The 16,332-nt window shown below is 58.0% G+C and overlaps 1 protein-coding gene across 2 annotated transcripts in view; it reads left to right on the plus strand.

Moving 5' to 3' along the window:
• The window catches only part of SMARCD3 (SWI/SNF related, matrix associated, actin dependent regulator of chromatin, subfamily d, member 3), a 29,388-nt gene that overhangs the window by 732 nt on the left and 12,324 nt on the right, over positions 1 to 16,332 (plus strand). Inside the window, exon 2 of one of the 2 annotated variants that reach the window (XM_059396088.1) lies at positions 1,191 to 1,331. In XM_059396088.1, the coding sequence (XP_059252071.1) occupies positions 1,293 to 1,331 (39 nt within the window). In that variant the 5' untranslated portion in view covers positions 1,191 to 1,292. The remainder of the gene's footprint in view (positions 1 to 1,190; positions 1,332 to 16,332) is intronic. The other variant, XM_059396089.1, reaches the window with a different exon arrangement.

A 16,332-nucleotide genomic window follows, 5' to 3' on the forward strand; every position in this document is an offset into this window, starting at 1 on the left:
GGCCTCTTTCCTTCCTTCCCCTACCTGGTACCTTCCCCCCTCCCCCCACCTGCATTTCCCCTCCCTCCCTCTGCCTGGCACTCCTCCGCCTGGTACCCCTCCCTCACGTCTGGCACCTTCCCTCCTCCCGATCGCCTCCACCTACTCCTCCCCCTCGCCTGCCACCCCTCCCTGCCTAGCACGTTCCCATCCTGCTCCTGCCTGGCATCCTCTCCCTCCTACCCACTCCCCTGCCTGGCACCTCCCCTCCCCTGCCCTGCCTAGCACCTCCCCTCCTTCCCTCTGCCTGGCACCTTCCCTCCTCTCCCCTGCCTGGACACCTCTCTCCCGTTCAGGTTGTCCCTCTGTCCTCAGCCTTCCTGCAGGGCAGCCCCCCACCCCCGTGGGCTGGTAACCTCTCTCCGTTCGCGTCTTCCTCCTCTCATTGCCCCCCCCCCCCCCCACTGATCTGAGTAGCCTCCTGGCCGACACCCGCCCACTGGGACCCTGAACCACTCTCGGCCGCCCCCATACCTGTAGCAACGCCTTTTCCTCATCCCCCACACTCCACCTGCTCAGGACTTGAGTTCACAATTGGGTCCTGAGGCCCCCCTGTGGCCTTGTGGCTGCTGCAGGAGGGCCAAACCGCAGGGAGGGGCAGCGAGGGGCTGGGGGGGGGGGAGCCCTGAGCATGGTGGAAGGATTGAGAACAGGCCGACTCCGGGTGCCTGCCACCCTGGGATGCCCTCGGATGTCCCTTCTGGGACCTGAGCCATCCAGGTCCCCTCTGGGCCTGACCGTCATGCCCAGTGCGTCTGAGGCCCAGCTCCTCCCCTCCTCCGCTTATCCCCCAGTCCCCAAACCTTGCCTCCCCTGCCAGGCCGGGGTCTTGCCTGGGTTCTCTGCTCTGTCCTTCCAGCTCAGTCCCTCAAGACCTGGTGTGCGCTGACCGCTTCCTGCTCTCACACTGCTCCCGCCCCGACCTCCCCGCGAGCCCTCGCTGGCCCTTGCCTGTCCCCTCCATCCGGGTCTCTTTCCACACATCTCCTGTTTGCTTTCTCAGACCTCCTTGTCAGGCTTCCTCCCCAGCCCTCGGAAGTCCATGTGGACTCTGCCTTCGGGCCTCAGGGTCTGGCCGTGCCCTCCCACTGCCCTCTCTGCCTTCGGGCCTCAGGGTCTGGCCGTGCCCTCCCACTGCCCTCTCCTTTCAGATTCTCCTCACAATGGCCCTTGGTGCTGCAGGCGCAGTGGGCTCTGGGCCCGGGCACCGAGGGGGCACTGGATGACTCCCCTGCTGCAGGACCCCGCCACCTATGACTCCAGGCCTTCAGCACCCACCCGCCGTGGTACAGGTAGGCGCTGCCCTCCCCCCCAAACCCAGGAGCAGGAGCCCTGGGACCCCACTGAGAGGTGCTGGCTCTTGGCCTCTGGTCATAACCAAAGGCCCCCTCTGGGCATTTCTGCCCTGCCCAAGGCAGACCTATGACAGTGCTTCTTCCTATCCCCTCCCACCGCTGGGGCCACCCCCGCCCCCAGACCCTGCTGACATCTTCCACCCTTGCACTGCCTCTCCTGAGGGCCCGTCTCCTCCCGGCTCCCTGGGTCCTGACTATCAAAGCTGTTCTGAGCCAGGAACCTGGTGGGCCTGATACCAGTTTTGGGGTCAGGTGAAAAGGGCCAGGGGCTCTGGGTTATTTCATTTCCTCCCATTCGCAGACGCACAGACACACACCTCCCCCATTCTCACCTGCGTGTGCACACGCTCGCTGCTGGCCCAGGGGGACCCCGCTGATGCCCAGCACAATTTGGGCTCCCGAAACCTAACCCCAGACCTGCTTTGGCAAGCTTCTAAAATCCTTCCAGAACCCAGACAGGGGTTTGTTCTTCGCGGGAAGGGGAGGTGGTCTCGGGTGGGGGCCCCCAAGGCAGGCCTGCGACTCAGAGGCGCTCCAGGCCTGCGACTCAGAGGCGCTCCAGGCCCAACACAGGCAAGCTGGATGTTCCTGGGCCTCCTCTTGGCAAAGTACAAAGAGTGTGGCCAGGCTAGTACCACATCGGTGCCCCTGGTCCAGAAGGAAGCACCGAGGGCCTGGGTGGAAAGGCTGCCGGCCTCAGAGCCCCGTTCGGCTGTGGGGAAGGGCAGGAGCCGGGTCTGAGGCCTGCCCAGCCCCATGTGTCATCCTGGCCACATGACTAGTGGGAGTCTCCTGTGACAGACTGGGTGCTGGGGGGACCTAGTCCCTGCCCTCAGGACCCGAAGCCTGTGGGGAGCGCCCCAGTGGACCATTCAGGCCCCAGGGCTCTGAGGAGGGGAGAGACCCCCGAAAGGGGCAGCCTGTGGTGGGCTTTCAGGGGGCAGGGCTGAGTGAGATGCCGGTGGCTCTCCCAGCTGCTGCTTCCTCAGAAAGAGCGGAGGAACTCTCTTCTGCCTGGGCAGCTGGGGGAGCCCGGGGCTGGCACCTGTTGCTGGCCGCTGGGGGAACAGAGTCAAGGCCACGAATAAAGGTCCTGCCTCTTCCCCACAACCTGACCACTGCCTCAGGTTAAGCTTGGGCAGGCTCCCCAGCTTGCAGGGGTCGGTTTTTTAACGCAGAGTCCTAAACAAAAGGTGCAAGCCGGTGTACTTCTGGGCAACTCGGAAGTTCTCAAAAGTCCTCCGGTGTCTCAGGGTGGAGACTTGTGGAGCAGCGGGGGTCCCCAGGGAGTCCCCTAGAGCTGGGGCTCTCCCGCATGGCGAGTCCTTGTGAATTGCCGCTGATTTGGGGTGCATTGAGCTGAGCCCTAAGCCAGCTCCCCGGCAGCAGGTGGTCGGTGGCCAGGGTTGATCCAGACCGTGCCTGAAGGAGGTGATCACCCCAAAGGATGGGCCGCAGGGGTGGGGATCCTTGGCAGGCGGGGGGGGGCGGTTGGAGGCTCTGAGGGCTTCGGGTACATCCTGATGACACATGGTCACAAGGTGAATGGTCCTGACGCCACAAGGTTGGTCCTGACGCCCCCGGGGGGCCTCCCCATGTGAGGGGGGAAGGGGAAAGGTGCTGGAAGAAGCTCCTGGCATTTTGTTCTGGAGCCGCATTAACATGAAATTGGGCTTCATTCAGCATGTGCAGTCCCCGGCATGGAGCCGGCTTTGACGCTCTGCGGCTGGGGCACGTGCTGTCATTTGGATGCTGACAGGCCCCGTGCTTGCGTCTAGACAGCGCGGTGGGCGCGGGCCCAGGCGTGCAGCAGCTGGAGGCTGTCTTCACCCGGGCGCTGGCAGTGTGATTGCGAGTGAGAGCTCGTTATTAGGGAGCGTTAAGTGGTGGAGGTAATGAGCTGAAGGTGTCACCGGGAGGGGGTCCCGGGAGGCGGTGTCAGGAGGTGTCACGAGAGAAGGCTGAGTTGCAGACTCTGGGGAAGAGTGAAGGGCCCGTGGGCATGCAGCTGAGCGACTCCGGGGGAGGCCGGGGCTGTGGCCGGTGTCTCAGTTGGAGAGGGCTGCGCAGAGCATTGGTCACTTGCGAAGACCCTGCGGGAGACTGGTTGCTCACTTCAGCCTGGTCCACCTCCTGACCAGCTTCCCAGGCCGTGAAAAACCAATGTCTTGGTTACCTAAACTTCCAGGAAATCTGAGCATGTGTCTTAGGAGCCTGTGTCCCGCTCACGCCTTTCCTGGAATTTACAAACTTGGATCATCTCCCATGTCAGCCTTCTTTCCAGACCGAAGAACATTCTGGGGCCTGGAGCGAGGAGCCGCGTACCGTGGGGAGGGGAGGAGGCAGAGACAAGAAGATGCAGGAAAGCATGCCTGGGCTTCAGCTCTCTCCAGAAAGGGTCAGAGGCACTTTGCAGAGACACCTGTAGTGAGGAAATCAGGGCACTGGGAATACAGGGGACGGAATATATGTGGGAGCTGAGAATGACGTTAGTGCACAAAACACAAGCCTGAGGTCCCAAGATCCCTTCTGCAGTGAGAAAAATGGGCACACGTGTCATTTACACTGCCCAGAACGCCAGACCATTTGCTCAGAGACACTGTGATTTTGGGCACTTTGACCCCGAGAAGTGTCTCCTGTATGATGACGTGAGGGGCACACTGGGCGACAGAGCTACGTGCAGGTTTCCCAGGCCAAGGGAAAGATCCACGCAATAGTGTCCAGCCATGGCAATGTTGCTGGTCATGGTCAATGCCAAGATGTAAGTTAGAAGGACTAGAGGAAGACACTGCCCGCCTCAGGAAGAGCCCTACAAGCTAGTATTTACGATAGTTTTGAGAACTGTCAGACATCAGGAAGGTCTGTTTAAAATCGGGGACGAAGTAGAGTCACATTCCTGGGGAAGGGTCATATCCTCATAGGAACAGAGAGACCTCACCCAGCACCATGCCCAGCAGCGAGTCTGGGTAGAGGGCGGGTCCAGCCACTCGCCTTACAGCTTAGTGAGGGAGCCCGCTGAGAAGCGGGTCCTCGTGTCAGGGGCATCCCAGCTTCACTGCAGGGCCCACCGGGCTGGAGAAAGAAGCTTGAGTGTCAAGCTGGGATGCAGCAGGCGACCCTACACCCTAACTTGGGTTTGCTTGTCTGGGTTGTGGGATCAGGTAGAAAGGGGCTCCTTCCTGCCAACAGACGCAACCTAAAGGGAAGGGCAGGCTGCGGGGGCAGCCGTGAAGTCACTACCCCCGAACTAGAAGAGGAACTTGTCCAATAAATGTCAGACCCCCCACCCCCGCCCTGGGCCACCTCCTCAGGCAAGGAGACCCTCCCAAGGGGTGGGCAAAGTGGCAGGATTAGTCCAGAGTCTTCTCCCCGGAGGAGCAGAGTAGAGGGCTCCCCGTGAGCACATGATGACAAGAGCATGGGGTCCCCTCCCTGGTGGGGCTGGGGCTGGCCACAGTGCTGACAGCCGTGCAGAAGCTCAAGCCCATTCGACCCTCCCGGTTCCTTCTCTCTCCACTGGAACAATCCTCTCTTCCTTTGCTCTGACTTGATTTCCTAGACACATCTCAGTTCCATCCGCTTAAGTCTCAGTAATGCCGCTGTTGTCCCCTGCCTGGACCGCGGAGGGGGCCACTGAGTGGTGCCCAGCTCTCAGTCTGGGCCCCTCCTCACCGCCCACTCCCCCACCACCCCCCACCACGCTTCCTGCTACGCAGACCTGATCTCTTCTGTCTTCCGTGTCCTCTCGGGCTTCAAGTGCCTGTCCTCATTCGGGGCTTTCCCACATGCTGTTCCCTTGGCCCGCAACACGCTTCCAGCTCCCTTCACCTGCCCAGATCTGCCCATCCTTCAAGTGTCAACTCAAATGCCACTTCTTCCAGGGACACTTTCTCCTACCCTGATGAGATATGAAGTCCCACCTACTTAGAGCTTGTAGCATGTACCCCAAATGGAAAGATTTCGTTGTAGTGCTCCTTAAAGGCACAGACCACATCTGTCTTGTTCAGCACAATTCAGAAAAATATTTCGTGTATGAATGAGGAAGGGGTGGGGCAGGCAGGAGGTACCTCTGACAGCTCAACTTAAGAGGACCCTGAGGAGCACCTCAATCAGTCAGTCCGACACTTGATTTTGCTTTGGGTCATGTTCTCAGGGTTGCGAGATTGAGCCCCACTTTGGGTTCTATGCTGGGTGTGGACCCCACTCAGGATTCTCTCTCCCTCTCTCTCTGCTCCTACCCTACTCTCTTGCTTGTGTGCTCTCTCTCTCTCTACCAAAAAAAAAAAAAAGAAGAAGAGGACCCTGAGACCCTGAGATCCTTCTGTATGGTTGACCCTGCCCTCTCTACACCCCACAACCCAATGGTGGGCCTTTTTTCCTACCCGCCTTGGCCTGCTGACACATGAGGCGCCCTTGGCCCATGCCTAGGCAGCAGTCCCTTTCCAAAAGGACCTATTCCCCTTGTTCACAGACACTCCTAAACAAAATTTAGTTGTTTGTTTTGTTTTGTTTTAAAGAGTTATTTATTTATTTTCGAGAGAGAGAGAAAGAGAGCGTGCCTGGGGGAGGGGAGGCGGGAGGGGCAGCAGGAGAGAGAGACTCTCAGGCAGACTCCCCACCAAGCACAGAGCCTGACACGGGGCTTGAGCCCCCCACGCCCCGCTCTGATCCTGGGATTGTGACCTGAGCTGAAATCAAGGTGGGACGCTTTACCGACTGAGCCGCCCGGGCGCCCCATCCGTAGTTGTTCTGATGGTGAGCGCAGTCTAACCTCCTGTGGCCCTGCTCTTGCCCGTTGGAGTTCTAGAGAATAAACCCCTTTCCGCTTCCATGACATCTGACTGCCTCTGAGAGGTGGTTGTCCACACTCCCTGCGTCTGCTCTCAGGTCTGGAACATTCGGGTCTGGCTTCCTCAGACGTTCCTCACCTGGAGGCCTGGGCAGGCTGTTCTCGCCCTTGGTGCCCGCTGGGAGAGCCGGAGTGGGGTAGGGCTGCCTGGTGCAGGCAGACAGGCTTTGGGGCTCCCCAGGCTCTGTTGGAAGGTGGGCTGTGCCCCTTAACAGTTAAGCAGACATGGGAAGAGGCACGTAGTTCTCTGAGCCTCAGTGTCTCCTGTGTAAGGTCTTGATGCCCCTTCTGGAAAGATCCACAGGGATGCTAAATACTGAGCACCCAGCTCCACACCCAGCACGTGGTGAATGCCAGAGCGCCCCTCGTTGGCCTGTGGGGTAAAATGTGGTGCTCGGCGTCCATGCGTCATCTGCAGACCCTGTAACCGTGTCCTCCCTGGTTCCAGGCCCAGCTTCCGTTCCCACCGCCCTTACACTGTGGGCTCATAGGGCCTGGAGTCAGGGAGCAGCCCCTGGGCCGTTCCTCCCCCCAGCTGAGAACTCCACTCTCCCTGCTCCCACGTCGTGAACTCAGGTGCAGAGTTGGGTGGTTAGCTAGAGCCACCCACTGTCCAACCCTCTCTCTTCCTCAGCAGTCCCCCGAGACTCCAGAGCAGCTTGGGCGGGATGGAGACGAGCCAAGCAGGCCCTGGGCGGAAGGATGGCAACCAGTGTTGACTGAGCTTGTTGCAAGTTTTAGGAACTGTTTTAAGGACCTGTCATGGTTTAGCTGATTTATCCTCACCTCGAGACGATGAGGAAAATGCTAGTATTTTCATCATCATTTTCAAGATGAGCAACTAAAACACAGAGAGGTTGAGTAATTTCTAGTGGTTAGTGCAAGAGGCCCAGTTGGGCCACATCCAGCCCCCAGAGGTGTGTGGCGACCCAGACCAGATGGGCCTCAAAGAGACAAAGCAGCTAGCCCTGGTACCCCAGCACCTAGACCCAAGGTCAAAGACTAGTTGTCCTGGTGCTTAAAGCTCACACCACTCATTTACATTCATTGCTGGGTGCCTAGGGCTTTAGAGTTTGCAACCCCAAAATGGGGGGTGGGGGGTAAATTGGAGAAGTCCTGCCACTTCAAAAAGGGACAGCCCCTCCCCGATTCCATCAGATTGTTTCCAAGTATATCAGTGGGCTTGTGTTGCCAGATTTCCTTTTTTTTTTTAAAAGAGATTCTGGAAATCTGGCTTTTTAGGTGAAATCTCTCAATTCTTAAGATTTTAAAGTTTGGGGTTTTTGTTTTTTTTTTTTTTAAGATTCTCTTTATTTATTTGACAGAGAGAGACACAGTGAGAGAGGAAACACAAGCAGTGGGAGTGGGAGAGGAAAAGCAGGCTTCCCTCTACAGGGCTCGATCCCAAGATCCAGGAATTATGACCTGAGCCAAAGGCAGATGCTTAACAACTGAGCCACCCAGGTGCCCCTTTAGGATTTTTTTTTAAGATTTTATTTATATATTTGACAGAAAGTGAGAGATCACAAGCAGGCAGAAAGGCAGGCGGGGGCGGGGGGAGCAGGCTCCCCGCTGAGCAGAGAGACCGATGTAGGGCTCAATCCCAGGACCCTGAGATCATGACCTGAGCCGTAGGCAGAGGCCCAACCCACTGAGCTACCCAGGCGCCCCTCCCTTTAGGATTTTAAAAAAGTGTTTGAGAAAGACACTGTGTGGGCTACGCCAAACCTGTCGCTTTGCAGCTTCCTCCTTGGGCTCCTCTAATGCCGTCACCCGCCTTCGGTCTGCTCTTCTAGCCCTCAAGCCCAGAGCCCTAAGTCAGCGCTGCTATCCTGGAGAGCTCCAGGGTCCCAGCATCACTGGAGCCCAGGCTGAGAAAGACTGCATTGAGGTGGGGTCACTTTAAGCAGTCTCTTGTCATCGGTGAACTTTAAACAGAGCGCAGAGAGTCTTGTCAAAAATTTGAGGGTCCTCCCCCAGGTAGAAACAGGGATCCCGGTGACATGCTACTAGCCAGAAGGGCTGGAGGTAGAGCCCTCGGTTGCAGAATCCCCCTCAAAGACTGAGTGTTAAACCCAGAACAGTGGCTGGTGACAGAATTCAAGGCACTTTTGACAATCAACAGTGGGGACTGGGCAGTGGGGGTGGGGCAGGGGCACAGTTCAACGTCAAGCTGACAATAGCAGTGACAGTTGAGATCCTAACACGGTGGTCTGAGCCCCGCTTTTTTTTTTTTTTTAAAGATTTTATTTATTTATTTGACAGAGATCATAAGTAGGCAGAGAGGCAGGCAGAGAGAGAGAGAGGAGGAAGCAGGCTCCCCGCCGAGCAGAGAGCCCGATGTGGGGCTCGATCCCAGGACCCTGGGATCATGACCTGAGCTGAAGGCAGAGGCTTTAACCCACTGAGCCACCCAGGTGCCCCTGAGCCCCACTTTTGACACTAGTTTCCTGTCTGGCTCTGAGACAATCATTAGCCTCGTGTTCCTCATCTTTAAAATGGGTATAGTGGGTACGGTGATATTCAGCCCTTTAACTTCTGGGATGTTCAAAGAACTGAATTAAATAATGCAGACGGCACTGTTTGGTAGGCTATGAAAGCTCCGTGAAGATGTACGTGTGAATTTGGAGGTGTTTGACAAAGTCTCTCCCAATATCTTGAGCGTGACACATGAACGTGGGTGAATGTGCGGGTAAATATTTAACAACTGGCTCTTGACAGGGTGGGAAGGGGGAGCTGAAATCTGATTTGTATTATTTGCCAATTTCCCTGGTATAAATACTCCTACCACGGCTGATTTTAAACTCCCAACGTGACACTCCAGCTCATCACTGCCTGTTACTACCACTGAGTGAATCTGCTGCCAATTGAAGACTCAGCCCAAAGGTTGTAGATTGTCTGGAGAGAGGGCTTTGTCTGTCTGTCCCTTTCTGGTACGGTCAGCATGAACCTGGATGAAGGGAGAAGGTCGCGCTCATGGATCTATGAATGACTCACAGCGGGAAAGGATGCAAATGTATCAGATAGCTGAACTGAGACTCCCAGGATCCCACGCTGGGATAATGGGCTGATGCCTACAAGATGAAAATCAGCAGGAGTCAAACTATACGTCACCTGTTCTTGAATCCAGATAGGCAGCGTTAGAAATAGGGAGCGGGAGACCCGTCTCGGCACAGTCAGAGTAGAGAGGGAATGGAGGTTTTAATGGACGGGGAGTTCAGTCAGAGTCCAAAGTAGGGAGAGTGTTTGCCCAGGAGCGACGTGCTAACTAAGCGATGGCTTCGTTGGGGCCCCTAGGACTTAACAAGAACTCCTGCACGTCTTCCCCGCCCCCCCCCCAATGTTTTGCTGCGCACAATAAGCCGGTGAGAGTGGAAGCGGCACTGTACCCATTTTACAGATAAACAGACTGAGGCGAAGAGAGGTTGATACAATGTGGCCCTTTTGTATTCCCGTCAGTCAGTGGTGGCAGAAAGACTCGAGCTCAGGAGGTCTGGCCCCTGGCCGGGCCCTGCCTTGTGCTTATAAGCACGTTGTTGTCAGCACCATGCTTTTGGTGGTCCCAGGCAGACCAGGGGATGCGAGGGGACAGGTGGGTGGCCCTGGGACAGGTGGGCCGGCTACACGAAGACCAACACAGGAGGAGGGAAGGCAGTGTTGGGAGGTGGGTGAGTCTTCTAGGGCTTCCTTAGCAAAGGAGCCAGCTTGGGGGCTTCAAGCCTGGAAATGTATTTTCCGGAGGCTGCTGGAAGATAAGGTGTCGGCAGCGGGCTCGGTTCCTTCTGAGGTTCCTTGTGAGGGCAGATCTGCCCTGGGCCTTGCTCCTTGACTTGCTGATGGCTGTCTTCCCCCAGTCACACATCTTCCCTCTGTCCCTGTGTCCTAAATTTCCCCTGTCCTAGGACACTGGTCATATTGGATTAGGGTCACCCTACTGACCTCATTTTAACTGCATTACCTTTGTAAAGACCCTATCTCCAAGTAAGAACACGTTCTGAGGGAGGGGGTTTGGGATTTCACCAAACAAGTTCAGTGGGGTAGGGGGGAGACACAATTCCACCTGTGCCAGGGGGACGATGATGGTGGCCTTTGGGATCTGAGCTCTGTCTCATGGAGGAGCGAGAAGTTAAGCTCTAGGCAGCTAGAACATCTGGGGGGGACCCAGGCTCATGCACCTCGAAAAGACCGAGGTCTTCTCGGTCCCTTGGCCTCTGGAACACGAGCCCCTCACGCGGCTGTAGCTTTCCCCACATGGAGCTGCGCGGAGCCAGCAGCACTTGGCACTGAGTGGTCACACAATAGGTGCTCACTAAACGTGTGGCAGGACAGCAGAGGAGGAAGGGGACAGGTGCGGGGGGAGGCCCAGCTTCTCCTCTAGATGCCTCAGCCCCGGCTTCTGAACCTCAGCTTCTCCTGGCCCGGCGGTTGCCCTGATGGATCCTTAGGTGTGAGTTCGTGGGCCTCGGTGCTTTTGGTGGCTTCTGAATGTCCCCTCCTCCACCTTTCCTGCAGTCCTTACCATGTTTGTGGGCCAGACACATGAGCTTCCCCTGTAGGACCTGTCCTGCATATCAATGCCACTTCTTGAGCTCAAGGAAGCTTCTAGGAGTTGGGGTAGAACGCAGGCTCTGCATGGGCTCCCAGAGTCACCAGAATTAGCCACTGTGAATAACTGCCCAGCAGAGCCCTCAGAGGTACCCTCGTGGTATTTGGGATGGTCCCGCACTGGTGGGCCTCTGAAGGCTCCCTGTTTTCACCTGTCTCCTAGGTGGGAACTGTTGGGCAGTAGGATCAGACCCAGAGATAAGGCAGGGCAGTGACAGCCACACCCGCAGGGTCAGAAGGGCTCAGCATCCAGGAGCTACTAATCGTGGTGAGGACTAAGTGTCTCCTCTGGGGCAGGCCCTATCTCCAGCTCTGCCCGTGCACGATTGCGCGCTAAGCCTCACATCTACCTGTGCATCAGGTGTAGGGCTTCCTGTCTTAAGAACAGGGGAGACGAGGCTCAGACTGGTGAAGGGACTTGTGCAAAGGTAGGAGCTGAGTGTGAACCCAGTACCGTTAGACGCTAGATCAGTGGTCCTCCACCCAGGGCATTGGCATCCTCCAGGGACAAAGGACAGCGCTGGGAGATATTTTTGTTTGTCACACTGGAGGATGGGGGAGGGGGTGGGTGTGCTGGTTGAATTTCCTGGGTAGGGGTCGGGGATGGTACCAACGTCGCTATGTGAGACAGCCGCCGCAATAAAGAATTATCCAGCCCCAGATGTCAGTGGTGCTAAGGCTGAGAAGTCCTGTTCTGGAGTCTAAGCTCAGAGTCATCACACTGTGGTGCCTGTAGAGACCCTACCCAGGGCAGAGGGTTCAGGACCTGGGGGAGGACAGGACCCCAGAAGAACTGGAGTGATGGATAGGGCGTTAAAGCCTCATTGTCACAGCCCTGTCCTAAGACAGACTAGGTTGCAATGGCCAAAGCAAAAGCCCCGATCTGGGAGCAAGGGCAGGGGGTGAGGGTTAGCTAAAGGGCTACTGGGTGGGGACTCATTATGGGGGGGGAGGGCACCAGCTGGCGTTAATTACAAAAGATTGTGGAACCAGGGGCTGTGCACCCAGCAGGTCCCGAGACCATCGTCTTCCATCTGCTCCCTATTGCCTCCTCCCCGATGAGTCTTCATGAGGCTTCTCGGCCATTGCCACAGCTCTTTGAGCCCAGGAGTAAAGGGTATGCTGTGTGGAGACACGGGAGAGGCTGAGCCTAGCTTTGAATGTGAGATCCTTGATCACACACCAGCCTCGAAGATCATCTCCTCTTGATGCCACGCACTTTGGGCCCTGTTTCCCCCAAGAAACCTGCAGTCCTCTGCACGTAGATGGGGCCTTCTGCCTTTGGCTCAACTCACCTCTACCCTTCCTAGGCCAAGTCAGGTCCTCTGAGTTCTCCAGGCTAGAACTGGAACTCAGTGCAGTGAGAGAAGCAAGGGCATCAGCTGGGAGAGGGGAGGGGCAGCAGATGTGGAAACTCGCGTGGGGAGCACAGCGGACAGGGTGTGCTTGGCGGAGGGACAGCCGGACAGCTGGGCAGCAGGAAGCCGGTGAGGCCGGTAGAACTGGGTGCTCCTGGACAGGGAGACCCCGTCAGGGGGCTTATGTGTGTCTCTCCAGTCACATTCAGGTGCCAAGTACAGGGCAGGAGTTAGTGAAGCTGGATTTGACTCTTAAGTAAGAGACTCGAGGGTATATGCAAAGGAGATGAAATGGTGAATTTGATGTTATGTTTTATCCTAATTTTTAAAAAAAGAATCATATGTAATGCTGTAGTTGTGATGAGGGCTATGAGTCAGAGAAATAGACCAGAAAGTTCCAGGGGAGTCACAGGCTTTGGGGATCAGGGAACGGGACAGAGGGCACTGGAAGGACAAGAGATGGTGGTCGGAGTGGGGTGCTTAAGGCTGATATCGGGGTGCGGGGCTGCAGCTGCTGGAATGACAAGGCCCAAGAAGTAACTTGGAGCAAATGGCTGAAGGAAAGTGGGGGGTGTCTAGAGGAGAGGTGGCCGAGGAACAAGGTGTGGCAAGGGCCATCCATGAAGATCCCGAAAAACAGCTAGAAGAAGATGGGTCTCAGTGCCAAGGCCAGTGGCAGGGGTGCTCTGGGGAAAATAGTGCCACGGCCAGTGACAGTCCGGGGGTCAGTGGTTTCTGGAGGGCTTCTCTCACAAGAGGGCAATGGGTCGTTCTCAGAAGTGGCCAAGCGGATTGGAAATTTTATTTATGACAGACCACACAGGAGAAGGGTTCGGATTGGGAGATGGGAGAAGAAGGGGTGCCCCACAGAGGCTTACAGGGCTGGGGATGCAGCCAAGGGGAGTCCGGGGCTTCTGAAGGGCCAGACACATTCCGGGAGGGAGGTGCACTCAAGGCTGACCACCGGGAGATACCGGTGGAGGGTCGAGCCAGGAGGGGAGGGTCAGGACGCTCTTGGCCCCCACCCAGGCAGCGTAAGAGCACCCTCAGACCCTGTGGGCGGGGCCAGCGGCCCTTGACTCACCCGGAGTTGCAGGGACCTGGAGGACGGGTCCCCAGGGGCTTCCAGGCAGGTTTTGTCTATGCATTCCCCTCCCAGCTGACATTTGGTTTGATTTCCCAGAAACATCCGTCAAGGAGATGTCCGTGAATTTTTTTCCTGCCCATTTTTCTTCACTCAGGTGACATCCCAGACCTCAGAATGTAGTGGTGGGCAGAAATCCCTCTGACCACCCAGTCAGAGCACTCGCTGAGGCCTCAGAACTTCCCAGGGGTGACATGAAGCCAGCCGGAGACTGTCCCAACACTGGCCATGAGGGAGCGCTGGGCTGTGGGGGAGACAGGAGAGGAAGGGCCTCCAAGGTGTTGGGAAGGGGCTTCTTTCCGCTGAGAGAAAGGAGGGGCGGGGCCTGGGAGCTGTGGGGTGCAGGCGGCGCAGGAGAGATGGCTTCAGCTAGACACAGGGCATTGTGGGATGGGTGGGTTTCCTGGGCCCTGGCTTGGGGGGCGGGGGAGGGGAAACAGCTAGGAGGCTGGTAGAGGGAGCTAGGTGGTGGGAAGGAGAGGTTTGCTTTTCCTTGTTCTTGACAGTGTGTGGTGGCTGAGACCAGGGAGCCCTTGCTTTTGGCCCTGCAGCTAGCTAGACGGCCAGTGTCAGTCCAGAGGCAGATGGGTGGGGAGCTAAGATGGTTCTACGGACAGATGGTTCTGTGGACAAAGATGGTTTGGCCCTGCACCAGGCCGAGCCGTGCCCCGTCCCCTAGGCTGCAGGACAGGAGCTGGACAGTGAGAGCATCCCTCAGGATCCCATATAAACACCTCCCCACTGGCCAACCCCATCCCAGCCAGAATGGGGAGCAGGTGGCTTATTGTAAACTGTCGGGCTTGGATTGCTAGAAGGAACCATCATTAATGATGGTCATGAGGGGAGAATGCAGAGCTGCAGCCAATCCAAAATGGGCCTCCCCTCTGGGCTGGTGGGTGCTCAGGTCCCCGGTGAGCTGACGTTTGCAGGTATCATGGGCATGTGAGCCAGTGGTGAGGGGCAGGGAGGGGGCACAGAGCACCCCCATAGACTGGAGAGCCCCCCCCACAGAACAAGAGAGGAAGGATTAACTCATTCCACTAGCCTTTATCATATACCTGCTTATTGAGCAGGACCCTGGGGACCCCAAGGCAAGGCCTTGCCCTGCTCCCAGGAGGCTGACTGCACAGTGGTGAAGGCTTACCGGAAGCTCGATTGACAAGGGCCAGGCTTCACTTCCCGTTGGCAGCACCCCTTAAACAGTGTGGGCCCATCTCTCTATGTCTCTGTCTCCCTCTCTTCCCATCTCGCCTGCCTTGGTTCCTGTCTCTGTCTCATGGAATCCTTGGATTTCAGGGCAGGAAGGCCCTAGGAATCATCCGGCTATCCCCCTCCCATTACTCCTGAGAAAGCCAAGGGGCGGGGACATACAGTGACTTGCCCAAGGTCACACAGTTATTTTTGATGTCCTAGTTTATCTTTGTGTTTTGCTTCTTTCTATCATATTTGTCTTTCTTGTGTGTGTGTTTGCAAAACTGACACAGAAAGGTGACGTCACACAAAAAGACAGACGACACCCCCCGCCCCCGGCTAGTAGCAGAGGGTGTCCAGGTACAGAAACATTCTCCCACAAAAAGGGAGGCACCCAGCTCTGCTCTGGCCTGGGAAGAGTAGTGGGGGGAGCCAGGAGGAGGAGGAGGATTATGTCATGATGTCCCAGGCCTGCCAGTGTCCTGTCTGCTGCCTGGAGGAAGCCCCTCACCAGAGGCTGGGGAGAGTGAAGGTGCAGATTCCCTTCCACCCACTTCTGGGGACTGGGCCTGGTCCCAAGGTCTAGCTGGGGTTCCCTGGGGGCCTGGGATTTAGGCCAGGTGGGTAGGCTGGGTCAGAACTGCTTCTGAGACCCCCTCCCCACCCCCTGCCACGCATGCCTTGGGGTTTAGTGACCAGTTGGGCGCAAGCGATGGACCAGAAGGTGGAAATCAGGGGTCCTCAGCCGGAGAGCTCCAGCTGGTCTCGCTCTCTCTCTGTGTCTCTCTGTGTCTCTCTCTCTCTCTCACACACACACACACACACACACACACACACACACACACGCTGACACCCCAATCAGTGAGGGTGATTTCATTTCGCTAAGGAAAGCTTTATTGCTGGGGGCACACGGAAAGGGGGCAGCGGAAAGAGGTCTCCGCCTTCAGTCGGGATTCCTTTGTTCCTCCCTCGCCTCCTCCCTCTCCCCTTCCCGGCTTCCCTCCTCTGCTCTAGCCTCCTTCTTCCCTTCTCCCTGCCCGGCCCCTCCTCCCCCATCCCCCAGAGCTGGGTCCCCGCAACAGGACCGCCACTGAAGGCGGGGAGGTGGGGGTGGGGGCCGCGGGCTCCGGCCTCAGCCTCGATGGCCATCTTCCCGCAGGGAAGGAGTTAAGTCTCTCCGCTGCATCCCTCCTCCCTCCTCTGCCTCCCCCGCCGCCACTGAGTCCTGCAGCTAGGCCCTGGGCTGACCTTCACCGGGAGGGAGGCCGCAGTGCGCATGCCCGGGCCGGCTGCCGTCCGGCTCCAGCCGCTGCCCCGGCCCCCGGCGGGCGAGGGCGAGGGCGAGGGAGGGCGGCCGCGGGCCGGGACGTGCCCCTCGCGCCCGGCCGCCCTCCGCTCCCGCGCGGTGGTGGTGATGCGGTGGGGGGCGGGGGACGCCGAGCCCGTCCCGCCGGCCGCGGCGCATCTCTCCCTGAGCGGGGAGAGGCGCTTTGCCATTTGGTGCTGGTGGTGCTTCGGAGGGAAGGAGAGATGGGGGGACGGCAGGGGGGACTCCGGCTCCGAGCCGCAGGGCGGCCGCCCTCTGCCCGGACACGCGCACGGTCTGCCCGGAGCACGGCCTGGGCCGGTCGGTCGGCCGGGGCTAAGGGCCCAGTTGGGCTGGGAGGAGGGTCCCCCGCCAGCGGGAAGCGGGGCTTTCCCTGGGCCTCCACCCCACCCCGGGTCGGGCCGGAGCCTGTGGCAGCAGCACTGCCGGGCGCTCTTCTGGGGCTGAGCCACTGGGGATCCTGG

The sequence above is a fragment of the Mustela nigripes genome, chromosome 4 (genome assembly GCF_022355385.1).
Source record: "Mustela nigripes isolate SB6536 chromosome 4, MUSNIG.SB6536, whole genome shotgun sequence".
Lineage (NCBI taxonomy): Eukaryota > Metazoa > Chordata > Mammalia > Carnivora > Mustelidae > Mustela > Mustela nigripes.